At 48.4% G+C, this 14,958-nt stretch overlaps 4 protein-coding genes across 4 annotated transcripts; 2 read left to right on the plus strand and 2 right to left on the minus strand.

Moving 5' to 3' along the window:
* Positions 1 to 2,136: 2,136 nt before the first annotated feature.
* On the plus strand, positions 2,137 to 5,717 carry N7529_002283 (RTP1/Tango6 family protein; the record flags this gene model as incomplete). The annotated part of the gene is made up of 3 exons (XM_057237811.1): positions 2,137 to 2,209; positions 2,266 to 2,854; positions 2,906 to 5,717. The coding sequence occupies 3 exons, from the start codon at positions 2,137 to 2,139 to the stop codon at positions 5,715 to 5,717; spliced, it is 3,474 nt and encodes a 1,157-aa protein (XP_057100422.1).
* Positions 5,718 to 6,862: 1,145 nt separating this feature from the next.
* On the minus strand, positions 6,863 to 9,332 carry N7529_002284 (RNA lariat debranching enzyme; the record flags this gene model as incomplete). Its single annotated transcript, XM_057237812.1, has 4 exons — positions 6,863 to 8,350; positions 8,401 to 9,081; positions 9,133 to 9,234; positions 9,300 to 9,332. The coding sequence occupies 4 exons, from the start codon at positions 9,330 to 9,332 to the stop codon at positions 6,863 to 6,865; spliced, it is 2,304 nt and encodes a 767-aa protein (XP_057100423.1).
* Positions 9,333 to 10,522: 1,190 nt separating this feature from the next.
* canA (putative cullin binding protein CanA) lies at positions 10,523 to 13,736 on the plus strand (the record flags this gene model as incomplete). The annotated part of the gene is made up of 3 exons (XM_057237813.1): positions 10,523 to 12,871; positions 12,929 to 13,267; positions 13,320 to 13,736. The coding sequence occupies 3 exons, from the start codon at positions 10,523 to 10,525 to the stop codon at positions 13,734 to 13,736; spliced, it is 3,105 nt and encodes a 1,034-aa protein (XP_057100424.1).
* Positions 13,737 to 14,631: 895 nt separating this feature from the next.
* Positions 14,632 to 14,953, minus strand: N7529_002286 (uncharacterized protein; the record flags this gene model as incomplete). The annotated part of the gene is made up of 2 exons (XM_057237814.1): positions 14,632 to 14,839; positions 14,928 to 14,953. The coding sequence occupies 2 exons, from the start codon at positions 14,951 to 14,953 to the stop codon at positions 14,632 to 14,634; spliced, it is 234 nt and encodes a 77-aa protein (XP_057100425.1).
* Between the last annotated feature and the right edge of the window lie 5 nt (positions 14,954 to 14,958).

The following is a 14,958-nucleotide window of genomic DNA, read 5'->3' on the forward strand; positions in this document are numbered from 1 at the left end:
AACGGTGCGGATAACAGCAAGCTCTTGTTTCGTCGCTTTTCAGTTCATACCAATCGAACAACGTAAGTAAGCCTCGGCCAGGACGCGAAGCAGCAGAAATTATCGCAGACAAGCCAAAGCTTTGAGCCTCACTCGAGAGAGGTCCCGCAATACTCACTACATGATGCAAACACGTTGAACCAACAAAGACATTACCACCGCGAAGACTGGGAATGGGCTGAGATAGCAAAGCGTTCGGAACGTAGAAGCCGCACTTTTCCGACCAGAACAACCGCTGACAATTGAAAAATGGAAAAGCAGCAGGTGCATGTGCAAACAGGAGTTGAGGAGCGACTGGGAGCAGATGACAACAATCGAACGAACCAAAGAAGCCACGGACACCCACACAACTTCACAAAGACCAACTGAACTTGACCATGACACATGAATCTGGACCAAATCCACTCACAGGACATTCATCTCCGCAATTTCGATCAATTCGACATCGTTTTCGCCGATACCGTCGCATAAACATGAATCCGAGTCTCTCGTGTGTGGTACAGGACCCTTGGGGACAAGTTTTTGTTTCCTCTCCTGGTTGACCCAAAGATCTCGCAGGGGGGCATGTTGTAAAGCGAACAAAAAACATCCGGAAAAATCGCTTCCTTCTTCCCGTGGGAAGGAACAACGATGGGAGTCGTTGTTGAGTTCGGCGTCCATCAATCTATTCACAAACTACTTTGCAAAGAGATGGTTAACACGGTCGGTCGAGGTCTTCTGATGAAGTCGAGTCATTGTTTGGTGACGTGGATTCGAGGTGCCTAGCCGCCTGTGAGGCAGAGGAAAAACAGATCTCGAAAAGTTGGGAAGCAGGGGCAAGATCCCCAGGAATCTTGGGATAGAAAACATGTACAGGAACAGACAGTGGATGCTAACAGAATCGACAAAAGAAACACAAGCAGCCAAGTCCGAAAAACATGAACTTGTTTGGAAAAATTCTTTGCCATCCGGAATGAGACAACAGTCCAAGATCTTCAATGTGCTCTTTGCAGAACGGAATTGAAGGGAAGTCATGGCCATGATAAGAAATGAACCTCGCTACAACTTCAACTGTGAAAATGCCTGGGCAATTTTCAGGGAGAAGAAGGTTGATTCTGGCGAGTGGGTCCATTTGGTATGATAATACCATGATCGTGTGTAAGGATCCTGTTGTATTCTAAGCGCCAAATTTTCGAGCCAAACAAGTTGATGCCCTAGGATTTCCGAGCCTCGATTGTTGCATTCAATCGCTATCTGATCGCGCCGTCGTTGATGGTCCTGAAGGTGACATCTAATACCGATGTACCCGACATGCTTCACCCGCTCCTCTTCTCGTTGAACTGAAACCCAGGCATAGGGCGACCATCCCCTTGTGACCGGCATGCAATGTCCAGCATTGGAAAACCGACGCGCGCTCCATTTGGATAACGCATAGTAAACCGTCTTTTGTGCCCAAGGGCTCTGGCAAAGTCGGACGTCTTTCACTTCTTCAGACCATCACAGTCTGCTTCTGCTAATCGTATCATCCGGCATGCTCAACCGTGAGACTATATCCGCGGAGGACAGTAACCGAGGAGGGCTTAGGGCTTTGCTCCAATAACATCTGCACCGAAACATACGTGGCGGTTTGCCATCGAAGGCAGCAGATAAGAATTGAAGATTGGAAGGGGTTGATCTGTACATGTTGTGCCTCGGAAGGCGAGAGACTTGAGTGGATACATATCCACGAAACGATAACGGCAGAACTCTGGCGCTTTGAAAGATATTGGGTCCAATAAATGTCGTGAAAACAAGCAAGATTTGTATAAGCCAAGAAATTGGACAAGGGGGTTCAATTCGGTCGTTGTAATGAGTGGAACGGGTGGTGGAGAGAGTAGATGAAGTTGGCGACAATAGCACAGCAATAAACGCGTCGTTATCGTTATCGTTATCCGACGCGTGAGATTCACGGTCACATGATCATAGCTTCAATGAGCGTATGACATAATCCACCACAAAATGAACGCCAAGACCAGCAGTTACTTCTTGATTATTCATTGGCTTTTTATATCTTCGTCGTCTTCAACAGCACCCTCATTGATATGGCTCTAACATGATAAAAATTAATTTGCATTCATGATGGAAGAGGAGCAGCGGGTTCTAAATGCGTTTGGCATTGCTAACGACTTCTTGACACCAGTCCTAGACCGAGGTATGTATTTGAGATGCCAATCTACATATGGAACTTTGTGGCTGACTCCGCTGCAGAAGAAATAAAAAAATCTCAGGGAAAATCTTTGCTTCAGATCCTCAGTCAGAGTTCCAATTATGATGGCGCTGGTGATGGTGATGATATCAACAGACCCAGAGTCATCAACAAGGCCTTGGATGTCTTGATCGGTATCCATGAAGCCTTCGTATTGCCCGGCTCACATAATGTGTCTCAGCAGTCCTATTCCGAGGTGGCAGACTCACCTATTGAAGATGCTAAGCGCCGTCGAATGTTGCATGCATTGCTGGACCTCATTTCCTTGGAAGGAATATATCCTTCACTGTCTTCTGGCGTTGGAATTCCTTTGCAGCAACGTGTGATCTCAGTTTTACCCGCGGGTATCATTGCAAAGAAATCGCATACGGCCACCAGTAGCGTACCGTATAATGAGCCACTTTTGCGTCGCATCATTGGTGTTTTGCTAGACATTCTCAACGACCCTCGTCCAAGCATACAGTCCATCGTACGCAGTCGTATCCTGAGTGATGTAATCAGTGGCACCTCCGACCTTGCTTTTAATCCAATGCTTGAGGGATCTTCTGATCAAAAAGATCTACAATTAGCTTTGGCCAAGATTGTTGGAGAGTATGTTCACATTACCTCCGCTATGTATATATAGACACTAACGGACTATAGCACCCCTACTACTATCTTACTGCCTACATTGTCCAGCTTTCTTCAGTCAGACACCAGTCAATGGTTCAAGTCAACAATCTCCGGTCAAATCTCACATCTTCCGCTACGACCAGGCGGAGTGATACAAACTATTATGTTCATTGCATCACAATTTTCCCCGTCCCTTGGCCAAGAGGCGCAGGACCAATCCAATGGGCCGCGACTGACTGTGCAGGCTATCATGCAAGTTTCGCGTCTTCTATCCTCCGTGCCACAAGATGTTGACCCGAATGTTTATTTCGAGACAATTGCTCCGCAACTATTAGCTCTGATGGACGGCGAAGACCCAGATCTTCGAAAGGCTGCTTCATACGTAGTGGGCAATGGAATTTTGGGCAAACGCGCATATGGGGCCGTTGGAACCATTGGTCATTCAATATTCGTGGAGCCAATCTTCAACGCACTTACTGCAGAGCTTGAACCAAAGTCAAAGAAATGGATGGCGCGATTTACAGATGTTGAAGGATCTATGCCACTTTTTGCAGAAATCGATCCCGCGTCCAATGTCTTAGTGGATGGCACCACGGTTGATCTGGCATTGGAAAGGTTGAGATGCCTGACATTGCAACATCCAAATCCTAGTGTGGTAAAACGACTTATTCAACCCATTCTTCTTCCATTATGGGGGTTGGTGTGCTTCTCTAAAGAAGAGCAACTACCAGGCCCATTCCATGAACGTGTTCTCCCCCTGCTCCAAACATTCTTTGGCATCTCTGTCGGTTTCCCGCCCCTGAAAAAGCTTGTTGATAATCTTCTCTGGGATGGAGGAGTGAACTGGACATACTCCCAGATTGCGGATTCACAAATTGCATTGACAAAGAGGAACGGCCCAAGTGGTGATCATTCCAACTTAATCCGACTGATGGATTCCCTGCAAATAAGAGCAGAGCTTTTTGTCAGCCTTATTGGCTCTGATCCTAGCAGCGAAGAGAGAACTGGTGATATTTTCCTTTATGTCAGCGAAAACTGGCTGGTACGACCCCGCGTGTCTCAGGAGTCTCCCAACGTGCTTGAAAGAGTGCCTGTTGGTGAAAATGAAAACATTACTCAAAAGCTTGTCAGTGCTAAAGTTGCAGAGAAGCTACTTGACAACTTTAAAGAAGCATTGACTCGACGCCCTCTGCGCGTTCTGGAGCTCATAAAGCATGTGGTGGACGGGGAGTTGTATAGACTCAAGTCTCAATCAACATCGCGACAGGGCAAAGTGTCCCTTTCGTCTTTATCCAACATTGTGGACAAGGCGGACGATGAAACGGAAGAGTCAGCAAATGATTCAACAGAGTCCCTCTCAACGGCATTCAGCCTTTTATCAACTCTTCTTGCCTCCGCTGAATTTTCGCCTACTGAAGAAATATTGCCACTCCTTTCATCGCTGAAAAAGGATATTGATCAGCTTATACCACTGCTTCCTGTAACGCTCTCTAAACCCGGAGTCACGTCGTCATTGCTACTGGAAATCCAACTTGCGACCCCAGACAAGCCTGCAACAAAACCAGTGTCGGCTCACACTCGGGACCTGGAAACTTATCGCCAGGCAATGGCCAATCTCAGCTCAGATCTACCACCAGTCAAGGCAGAAGGCATGTTCCTCCTGGAAAAGCTTATCATGACATCCTCGCCGGTCATCGACGTTAGCGTGGCCCTCGGGTGGATGATATTGATCGTCACGGATACTTCAGGAACGTCCGAAGATGAGACATACAATCACAAAGCTGCAGTTAGCATCATTGGCAAGCTGGCATCACGCCACCCGCGCACAGTGATCAAGACCTTAGCCGACGATTATGCCGACAGACCACAGAAAAGAACATTGAATCAAAGACTCATGATCGGCCAGGCAATGGTCCAGTCGGTTCAAAATGTGGGTGCCGCACTGTCCGGTGAGACAGCAAAGATCCTTGGGGAAACTCTCATTGCCGTCGCTGGACGACGGGGAACCGTACGTCGAGCTACAGGAACTACCAAAATCAGTGGCATTACATCGGAAGAGGAGGAAAACAAAAAGGCTTCAATTGAAGAACAGGAGGAAAAAGAAGATGAAATGCCTGAAGGCTGGTCCATCTCGTCTGAGGTCGCCAAAGCTGCTACGGAGCTGGAATCTCCCGACAGCGATTCCGACGATGAAACGGAAGAGCAGAAAGCGTATGCCGCCAAAGTCGTCGCTGCATGGGCTGCCGGTGCATCTGCAGACGACAAACCCGACGACCTTCGCGCCCGCGCATCTGCCATTTCCATTCTGGGTACCGGTATAAGCACTAACATCATCGGACTCGGTTCGACGACTGTCTCATCCGCCATCGATCTCGCTCTGTCGGTCCTCACTCTTGAAACTGCACCCGAGAGTGCCATCATCCGCCGCGCAAGTGTGATCTTGATCCTCGACACACTGAAAGCCCTCGAGACAGCGCGAGAGACACTGGGGCAAGATGTAGGATTTGGCTTCTCCCTTTCGGATAATGACACTTTTGCGTCCCCGTGTGGCTCCGGTTTGCGCGAGCAGTCCACCATTGGCAACATTCCAGCTATGTTACGCACACTTTGCTTTGTCGAGAGCCGGGAGAAAGACGGGCTCACTCGGCAACACCTCCGAGATTTGGTTGAGAGCTTGGAAGCCTGGACTGAGAAGTCTTTGCTGTGGGGCATTGGTGCTCACGAGGGTCAGCGTACAATGGATCCGAGCTTTGGACTCAGAGGCAGGATTGCGGGTCTTCGTTTTGACCCTATGGCTAGAGTGGAAAACAGTGGACGCTCACGCATTGAAGAGCTCGAGTGATGCAGCAGTGCAGCGGTGATTTTATATAATGTTTGAAAAAGTATTTCGTCGATTATTTAATCAAACCTAATCAAATCGAATCGAATAAAATCAAGTATATCCTGCAGACAACTCTTTTTCTCACCCCAGAGAAACACTGTACAATGGCATACCTTCCAAGGTTGAATGGTTCATTATTCTAAATATGGAGAAACGGATATTAGCAACGAATCAGCGACCAGATTCGTCTGCTTCTTCAGCATCATTGGTCTAGTGGTAGAATTCGTCGTTGCCATCGACGAGGCCCGTGTTCGATTCACGGATGATGCACTTTTCTTTTTTGTCTTTTTGTATCTTGTCAGTATCTTAGATACCTAACAAGCAGTGCAATTGAAGACCCTTCCTTTCTGAGGTATACCAACCTGTAAGAATTTTTCTTTGTTCTGGCTCGGTTATTGTGACTTCAGGAGTTACGCACGGTTCGCGCCATGTATTCGCCAGGGTATGTATATAGCGTCCAGAAGTCTAGACGGCTCATATTAAAGATATTGTGCTGAGGGTGAAGAAATGTCCGCTGTTGAATGGTGATTAGGAAGATACTCTATAACTAGATCATGAAAAAAAGACAAATAGAAAGAGCACAACAAAGCCATGTCAAGGGGATGTCGCTATATATTCAAACCTCGAAATTTTAGTGAATGAAGTAACAAAGCAAAGTAGAACAACACGGGCAATAACGCAGAGAGATATATGTTTGCAAAAAATTGCGGGAAAATTTATATTATAATAACACCACTGGCGTAAAGCTACGTCTACCTACATATGCACATACAAAGTGGGAGTCTAGCCACATTAGATAGTATTCAAAGCTGTGGAACTTTGAGTTAGATCTACAAATAGCAGCGAAACAAAAACATAAAGCAATTTCGCTATCATGATACCCTGTCTCTTGTACACCGAAGTCCTCTCCTCATGTAATCAACCATCAGTATCCATGGATTTCTTCATGATGAGCGGGAATAATAATCCTTGCTTATTGCTGTCAAATCTCTCAACGGGCATTGTCGTAATAGACACTCTTCTCCATGACTGAAACCGACTTTAGCGCATCACTGGCCCATTCATTCATCCGTGATCAAATGTGTATCAATGACCCAAGGGCCGGATCAATAAGGTCCGGCAGGGTGGCCGCCACGACCTCCGCGACCGCGCCCACCGCGTCCACCACGTCCACCACGCCCGTGACCACGACCGCGACCACGACCACCGCGACCATGTCCACGTCCATCGCGAGGGCGGGCAGGGCGGGGTCCAACTTCCATGCGAGCCTTGCGTTCCTCATCGGTAAGGTCGAACTTGTTGTCAATCTGGGCGATCTTGGTGCAGAAATACTCGGTCTGAGGATTGGTATATTCCTGGGGCTGTTGGGTGGTAGTGATTTCTACAGTCTCATCGTAGATTGGAGCAGTGAGGACGAAATTCTCAGGAATGTCCAGCAAGCCAGCCTTGACGACGTGTTCTTCGACCCATTCCTCCTCCTCAGCAATGCGCTTCTGATAATGCGCGTATCCTTTGTGGGCTGGGACAGATGCATTTGGATTACCGAGCTCAAGTTCATCGGCAAACACGCGAGTGATGGCGATCCATTCCTTGTCATACTGAAGACGGAATGGGCGCTGCGGCGTATCCTCCTGCTCAGAAATAGGCATTATCTCAAGCAATTCAACGAAGTCATCGCGGTTGTGAGGCTTGTCCAAGGTCAAGAATTTGGTCAGGTTGTTGGCAATCTTCTCTGGGGCCGGAAGAATTTTGTCGACTTTGACGGGAGTAGGGGCACGTTCGAGACTGGTAGGAAGCTCGTTGCCAGCCATATCGAGCAAGTCATCGTCGTCGACCAGTGCACCGGTTTCAGGTTCAAGTTTCTTCACATCAGAGGTGGCATCGCCCCATCCGTGGGACGCAGACTTCCAGGGGTCTCTCTCATCATCACGGCGAGCCAAGCTGGAGACGCTCTTGGGGCTTGAGGCCAGACTAATCTTGTCATCATTTTCAACATCATCACGACCATGAGAGAATTTGATTTTCGACGGAGAAGCATGATCAGAAGTGAGACGACCGCTGGCTGCACTGGCAGGACTGCTCTGGATACTGAGTTTCTCGGAGTTGACCACATCATTGGAACCAGCGATGGTGTTGGAGAGGGAGGAATCTTTCATGACCTTGTCTTCAGAAGGCGACTCAGGAGAATTGCTGTCGAGATTGACTTTGTCGGAGTTGGCCACATCATTGGGGCCAGCCGCTGCACTGGAGTAATCCTGCATGACCTTGTCTTCAGAGGGTGAACCAGGGGGACTACTGCCCAGGCTAATCTTGTCGGCATTGGAAATAGTTTCGCCTTCATCGGGGGTGGGGTTGGCTTGGACTCTCTGCCCATCGGATCCACGAACGAACTTCTGGATTGGACCATTGCGGATCTTCAGTGTCTCCTCGAACACAATATCTCGTCCTGTACGGACGCCAGACGCTTCTCGCTCCTTGAATGCAGCCAGGAAAGTTGCCTGGTCGGCCATTTCTTGTTGATGGGCGACCTGACCAAAATTCTGCCAAGCCGCGAGGCGAGATTTCTCGTCTCCAACAGCGAGACCAAGTTTGCTCTGGGCAGCCGTCTTGATGTGGGATCCCCCAGGCCAGCAGAATCACCGACCTGTTTGTTATCGAGTGGAGCCTGGCCATTGTCATGCGAAGCCATGTGGGAGTGTTGAGAACGGAAGTCAGGACCGTGGGAAGTGGGAGCATCGTGAGCGACATCAGCAGTGAATCGAACATGCAAGTGAGCAGAGAACCAGTGTCTAGGGCGAAGGTGAGCCAGAACCTCACGAGCAGCGACACTACCAAGTCGTCCATTCTCGGAATCAAGCTGGAAACCGTGCTTCTTCTTGAAGAGAGTGCGGTGGTCACCGAACTTTTCGACGCCCTGAGGCCAATCGTGAGAGAGACCGATATCGACCTGGGTGCGAATTTGAAGCAGTTTGCGAACGTCGAGCTCACGCACATGATAGATCGACTGGACATCATCTTCGTTGTAAGGAAGACGCTCAAAGTGTGGTTTGCGGTAGTCGTACCCCTTCCAGATACCAGACATGCCGGAGATGCGAAGAGGGCCAAAGCGGACAGTGTTGGCCGCGCCAAGGAAGTAGATGTTGGGTGCAACCCAACCGCCGTAGTAGAGTTCGAACAAATGGTTGCTGGCCTCATGATTTCCTCCGATGAATAAGGTCAAATACGGAGCAATGCGCTGGCCACTGTAATACTCATGGAAATCACCAATCTGGCGATACTTTGGGGGCATTGAAATGCAGGCAGCATCATTTGAGTTTCGCAATGCCTGGTTGGCCAGTCAATATCAAAGTCATTGTAAGATGTGAATGATACTCGCCTGAAAGTCTCCTCCAATGATGACGAGATCAACAGACTCCCAGTCCTCCTGGGCGGCCTTCACCTTAACAGTATCATAAATTTCATGAAGACTGCCATGGCCCTGTATAAAAAACGCCTACTGTTAGCAAGGTTGTCTCCTGTGACAGATCTTCATGCAGCACTTACGCAGCCTTCCAAAGCAATGCGGACACCAGCCATTGTAAATGAGAAGAGATACAAGGGATTATTGAAGAGGTACTCTCAAAAGATGATTAGAAGACCCGAGGAAAATATGAGAAAACGGGTAAAAACAGATGCCAGATTGAAACGATGAAAGGCAATTAGCCAACGCCGCAATGCACTCAAAAGTACCAGGAGACAAGAAGCAAAAAAAGGAAAAGCGAAAAGACAGTGAAGCAAAGATATTCAGCCAAGAAAAGTGAAGAAGTTGTTAAATGAATCGAGATGTGGAGAGGTGTAGATGGAAGGAAGCGATGGTGGAGATGACCATATTTAAGCTCCACAAATTTTCTCTGATCTCGGTCGTTTTTCTTTGTTCTCGACTTTCTTTGTGTCCAATTGTTTATAAGATTATTTGGTTTATCTCTATTGTTCAATTTTTGCTTAATATGAGAACTTGAGATCATTTCGAGTTTCTTTGTTTGATTGTGACAGACTTGGGATGCTTTTTTATTCTTCCCTTTACATCTCCCCGGGTCCGCTAACATTGATCAATAATGCCTATTGAATCATTCCTGACTCAAGCTGCCTCGGTCGTACCAAGCGCAATCTCAGCCCATCTACTTACAGTGCACTCCCAGCTTCTTTGTGAAGCCTCTAAGTCCTTGAATGTCAAACAAAAGAGGGATTACTGTGGAGCTTGTGGTAGCATTAGAAAGCCTGAGTGGACTAAAGTGACTGATATCAAACCAAAAAAGAGCAAACCTTTAGAAACATCAACTTTTAAAGGTGCCTCGGTCTACAAGTGTCTCCGCTGCTCCCGACGAACTGTACTTCCTCCTAAACACATTCCTGCAAAGCCTTCATTGCGAGCTGTTGCGGCATCTCTTTCGGTAGGGGTTACGAAAGGCCTCTCAGCAGACAAATCAGGTGACAACCAAAACAGCAAGAAGAGAGCCAAGGCACGCAAACAGGGTGGTCTTCAGGCTCTTCTGGCATCTAAACAACAAGCTCAACCGTCACTCGACCTGCTTGATTTTTTGCAGTAAAGTAAGTCTGGCACGTGACTTTATTACCAAATCGGGACTAGCGCGGGGCTCCAGCTTGTCTCCAACAGCTTGTCGCCAACTGTTTCAACATACTTCAAGCGCGATTTCGCCCAGCGTGAATACAATTTGAGAAAGCTACCAAAAGTTTACGATCGATCCCGCGGATCGATCATCCTCACAATGTCAGCTTACTCCGACGATGAGGAGCATGATCCCCAGGCGGATGAGCTCCGCGAGACCGCCTTGGTCACTCTCGAGGCGTTGATCAGCTCCTGCAACCAACAAATGCAACCTTATTTGACGAAAACCACTCGGTCCGCCCTTAGATTCTTGAAATATGACCCCAACGTCGCCGAAACCGAAGATGATGAAGAGATGGGCGGCACACAAGACGATGGGAGTGAGGACGATGCTACAGAGGACCCAGACATGGACGACGAATTCGAGGACTTTGAAGAAGAGGGTGGCTACAGTGATATTGACGATATGAGCTGGAAAGTGCGCCGTTGCGCTGCCAAGCTTCTTTACACCGTCATCTCTACATATGGCCATGGTCGCGCCGAGGAGAAATCAGCCCTGTTCCAGCAGATCGCCCCAGCTCTTGTCTCCCGAATCAGCAAGGAAAGGGAAGAGAGCGTGAAGCTGGAGGTCGTGTCAACGTTGACGGCCTTGGTTCGGAAAACCGGCGAGGGTTCCATGATCGTCACCTCCAATGACTTCCTGGAGGGTGTAGGAGGATCGAAGAACTCTCGGAAGCGCAGACGCCAAGACAGCGACGCGTCCATGATTGACTTTGAGCCAAGAGCTGGCATTTCGTTAACCACCGACTCTCCCATCGCTCCATCCTCCCCCAAGTCTGGTTCACAGGCCGATCTGGCCCGCTCCGTTCCTTTGATTGTCCAGAACCTGGTCAAGGTATGGAAGCAAGCCTCAATTCCCCTCAAACAAGCCGCAATTATCCTCCTGAAGAGCCTTTCGTTGGTCCGCTACGGAGGCCTTGCACACCATCTTCAGCAGATTGAAGACCTCATTGCGGATGCTTTGAAAACGTCATCTGTTTCGGGAAGCACAGCTGCTCACACTGGGGCTGCTGTGAGTGCAGGAACTCTTCAGATCGAAACCCTGGGTCTCATCGCAGCAATTGCTGAGACTCATCTATCCGATGCCCTACTGCCATTCCTCATTGCACTAGTCCCTGGAGTGATTGAAGCTGTTAACGACCGCAACTACAAAGTCAGTAGCGAAGCCCTGGGCGCTGTGGAGCAGATTGTGAAAGCCATGACCCCTCCACGTGTCTCAACCAATGCCTCCGATGTGACCTTGCAGCTGCAGAAGCTCTACGATGTTGTGCACTCTCGGATCACCGACACAAGTGCTGACCTTGAAGTCCGTCAACGTGCAATCCACGTCTTCGGTATTATCATTGCACGAACCTCAGGAGAACGGGGCTTGGAATTTCTCTCATTTGACAGCAGATGCAGCGGTCTGGCTGTTTTGGTTGACCGGCTTAGGAATGAGACGACCCGACTTTCTGCTGTCCGTGCGGTTGATCATGTTGTTGTCCTCGCCGATCGCAAGGAAGATGTCTCCAGTGATTGGGCCAACAATGTTGCTCTCGAGCTAGGCTCGAACTTGCGGAAGTCGGATCGTGCTCTGAGAGGCGCATGCTTGGAAACCCTCCGTAGCTTATCTATGAACTCTAACGTCAGATCCCATTTGACCCCCGAAACCATGGCTGCATCGGAGAACGCTGTGTTGCCCCTTCTTGCGGCTGCTGATTTCCACACTCTTACGCCGACTCTCATTGTCATTGCCAAGCTTGTTCCTGGCAACGGAAACCTACTTGTCAACAACGCTTTGATATCTTCTATCTGCTCAATTGTGAAAAAACCATTGGTTGGGACCGTTCTCAAGGCTTTGCTACTGTTGGTCAAGGTGATTGGCGATGAAGGCGCGGGCGCTAGCTTGATGCAAAACCTTCTTCGCGATGTGGGCATCACAGGGGAATCCTCCGTGGTTGGTCGAGCTGTGGGGACCCTGCTGGTTCATGGTGGATCGAATCTCGGAGTCACCATGGATGACTTCACCACCGAACTCAAGACCGCACGGGACGACAGCCGCAAATGCCTCGCCCTTGCTATTCTGGGCGAGATTGGTTTGCGAATGGGCCCCGAGTGCTCGCTGACTCCAGAACTTTTCATTCCCCATTTCAGCTCCGAGTCAGACCAGGTGCGTTTGGCTGCTGCTACCGCGCTCGGAAATGCAGCTGCGGGCAGCATCAAAGCATATCTTCCAATCATCCTCGAGGGGCTCGAAAAGTCAAACACTCAGAGCTACCTGCTTCTTCATTCTGTGCGAGAAATACTGCAGCATCCCGAGGTCGTACGCCCTGATCTTGCACCATCTGCTCACAAGTTATGGCACGCACTTCTTCTTGTCTCGGAAGAGGAAGACAACCGAGCTGTGGGAGCCGAATGTGTGGGCCGCTTGGCACTTCTTGATCCCGTTGCATACATTCCTCATTTCCAAGTAAGCAAGTTTTACACCCTCTGTCAATGTCTTAAAATACTAAAAAACCGCTCGCAGGAATACCTGGCCAACTCTGACCCAGCCGTTCGTGGTGTGGTGATTTCGGCATTCCGCTACACACTTGCCGATTCAAGCGACGATTATAACGATGTCTTGCGACCATTGATGGTGCCACTATTGACCAATATGCTCAGTGACAGTGATTTGGGCAACCATCGTCTTGCATTGACCACTCTCAACTCAGCAATTCACAATAAGATGAATCTCCTCGTGCCTCATCTCGACGAACTGCTGCCGGCTGTTCTTGGAGATACCAAGATTAAGCCAGAGCTGATTCGTGAGGTACAAATGGGTCCTTTCAAACACAAGGTAGACGATGGACTTGATTTGCGGAAGGTCAGTATCCCTCGTTGTATTTGAGAGATCCCGCTAACAATCGTGTTTGCAGAGCGCCTACGAGACTCTTTACGCTTCGCTCGACACCTCGTTCTCCCGCACACATATGCCCGAGCTCTTTGATCGCATCCTTGCAGGTATCGACGACGAGCAGGATATTCGCGCGATCAGCAATCTCATGACCTCCAAGCTGATCAAGATCGCGCCCGAGGATATCGAGCGACGTCTGGACGCCTTGTCTGAGCACTATACCGCTGTCCTATCCTTTAAGCCAAAGGATAATGCCGTCAAACAAGAGCTAGAAAAAGCCCTGGAGGCTTCTCTGGGTATTGTCAAGATCACCAGAGAGCTGAGCAAGGCTTTCCCCGGCGCAGAGTCATCGGGCGATCTTTACAAGTGGAAGGCCTACATGGAGTTCGTCCGGAAAAACTTTAATCAACAACTCACCTCCTTGGAAACCGAGTTCTGAGGTTTCTATTTGCCGAATTGAATGGCTAGTCCGTTTCATCGTTTGGGCAATGAATCAATACAATCACGAAACACTTACTATCAATACGATAGCCTTACGACCCTGTCTGAATAAAGATGATCTCGCATTCCTTTCTTTCTTCTTTGTATGTATATGTAGAGGTCGACATTTGTGTGCCTTGACTGACTCTGGGCCCATAAATACTTGATACAACGTATATGCAGCCTCGACTGGCATTGTACAAACAATACGACGCCCACTTGGGGCTGAATGTAAGTTTCACGCAACTGCATAGCCCGTTATCATTAGTTTGATTTCTACTTTTCCACCAACACACATGCGTCAGCCCAAGGCTATTGAGAGAGATCAGGCCGAAGTCTCAATCAATTGAGGCCATAATCTTAATCTTATTGAAAATACTAATAACCTCAATTTTTCCAATCTCCTAAGGCTAATCACATATATAACAATAATTTCACGGTATCAAATGGCCATCACGCGACGATTACAATACTGTAACACAAAGGTGCGGGTTGCTTCGGCCGTTTCCAGCCTCGTTCGTATACGGGTGGCGCTGGAACCGTGCCCGAGGTGAGTTGCTCAAGTGCAAACAAAGGCAGGTATTTTTGACCTTGGAGTTGGATCTGGAATACGGAGGATTCAAAAGATACATAATATTACACATTCCCTGAGAACACTCGTGGTCAGTTCAACGAAGATGCTACTTATTTAGACTCGTACTTAAACTACGTAGTTGGAAACTGTCTTAGCACACTAGTTCACGATTGATGATGCTTAGTATGGATATAATGATTCAATTCAAAGTCAATTATGAAAATGAGTAGTATATCATATGTATCTATCTCAACTCATCATTCTTTTAAGAACACGTGTTTTAAGGATCCCTTGACAGCTTAATGAGATCGGGAATGGAATCCTCAGATTTGTGAAACGATTCCAGAATGGAGATCACCGTTGAACTCGTTCCCCAACATATCTTGCCCAAGAACTGATATCTGTCCGCGAGGATTTCACCGGGCTTTGCTAGATAGTGGTCTTCTAGATCGTGTCCCGGGCATTTTTCTTCGTCGACAAGTGTTTGGCTAGGTATAGCAAGTAGGATCCGTGGGCGGGAGACAAAGTGATTTTGGTTTTATATAACGCGAAGAGAAAGTGCGCTTTGTAATGTACCTAAATCGCGTGGTTTTCAGGGCCATGATGA

The sequence above is a fragment of the Penicillium soppii genome (assembly GCF_028829465.1).
Source record: "Penicillium soppii strain IBT 18220 chromosome Unknown utg000003l, whole genome shotgun sequence".
Lineage (NCBI taxonomy): Eukaryota > Fungi > Ascomycota > Eurotiomycetes > Eurotiales > Aspergillaceae > Penicillium > Penicillium soppii.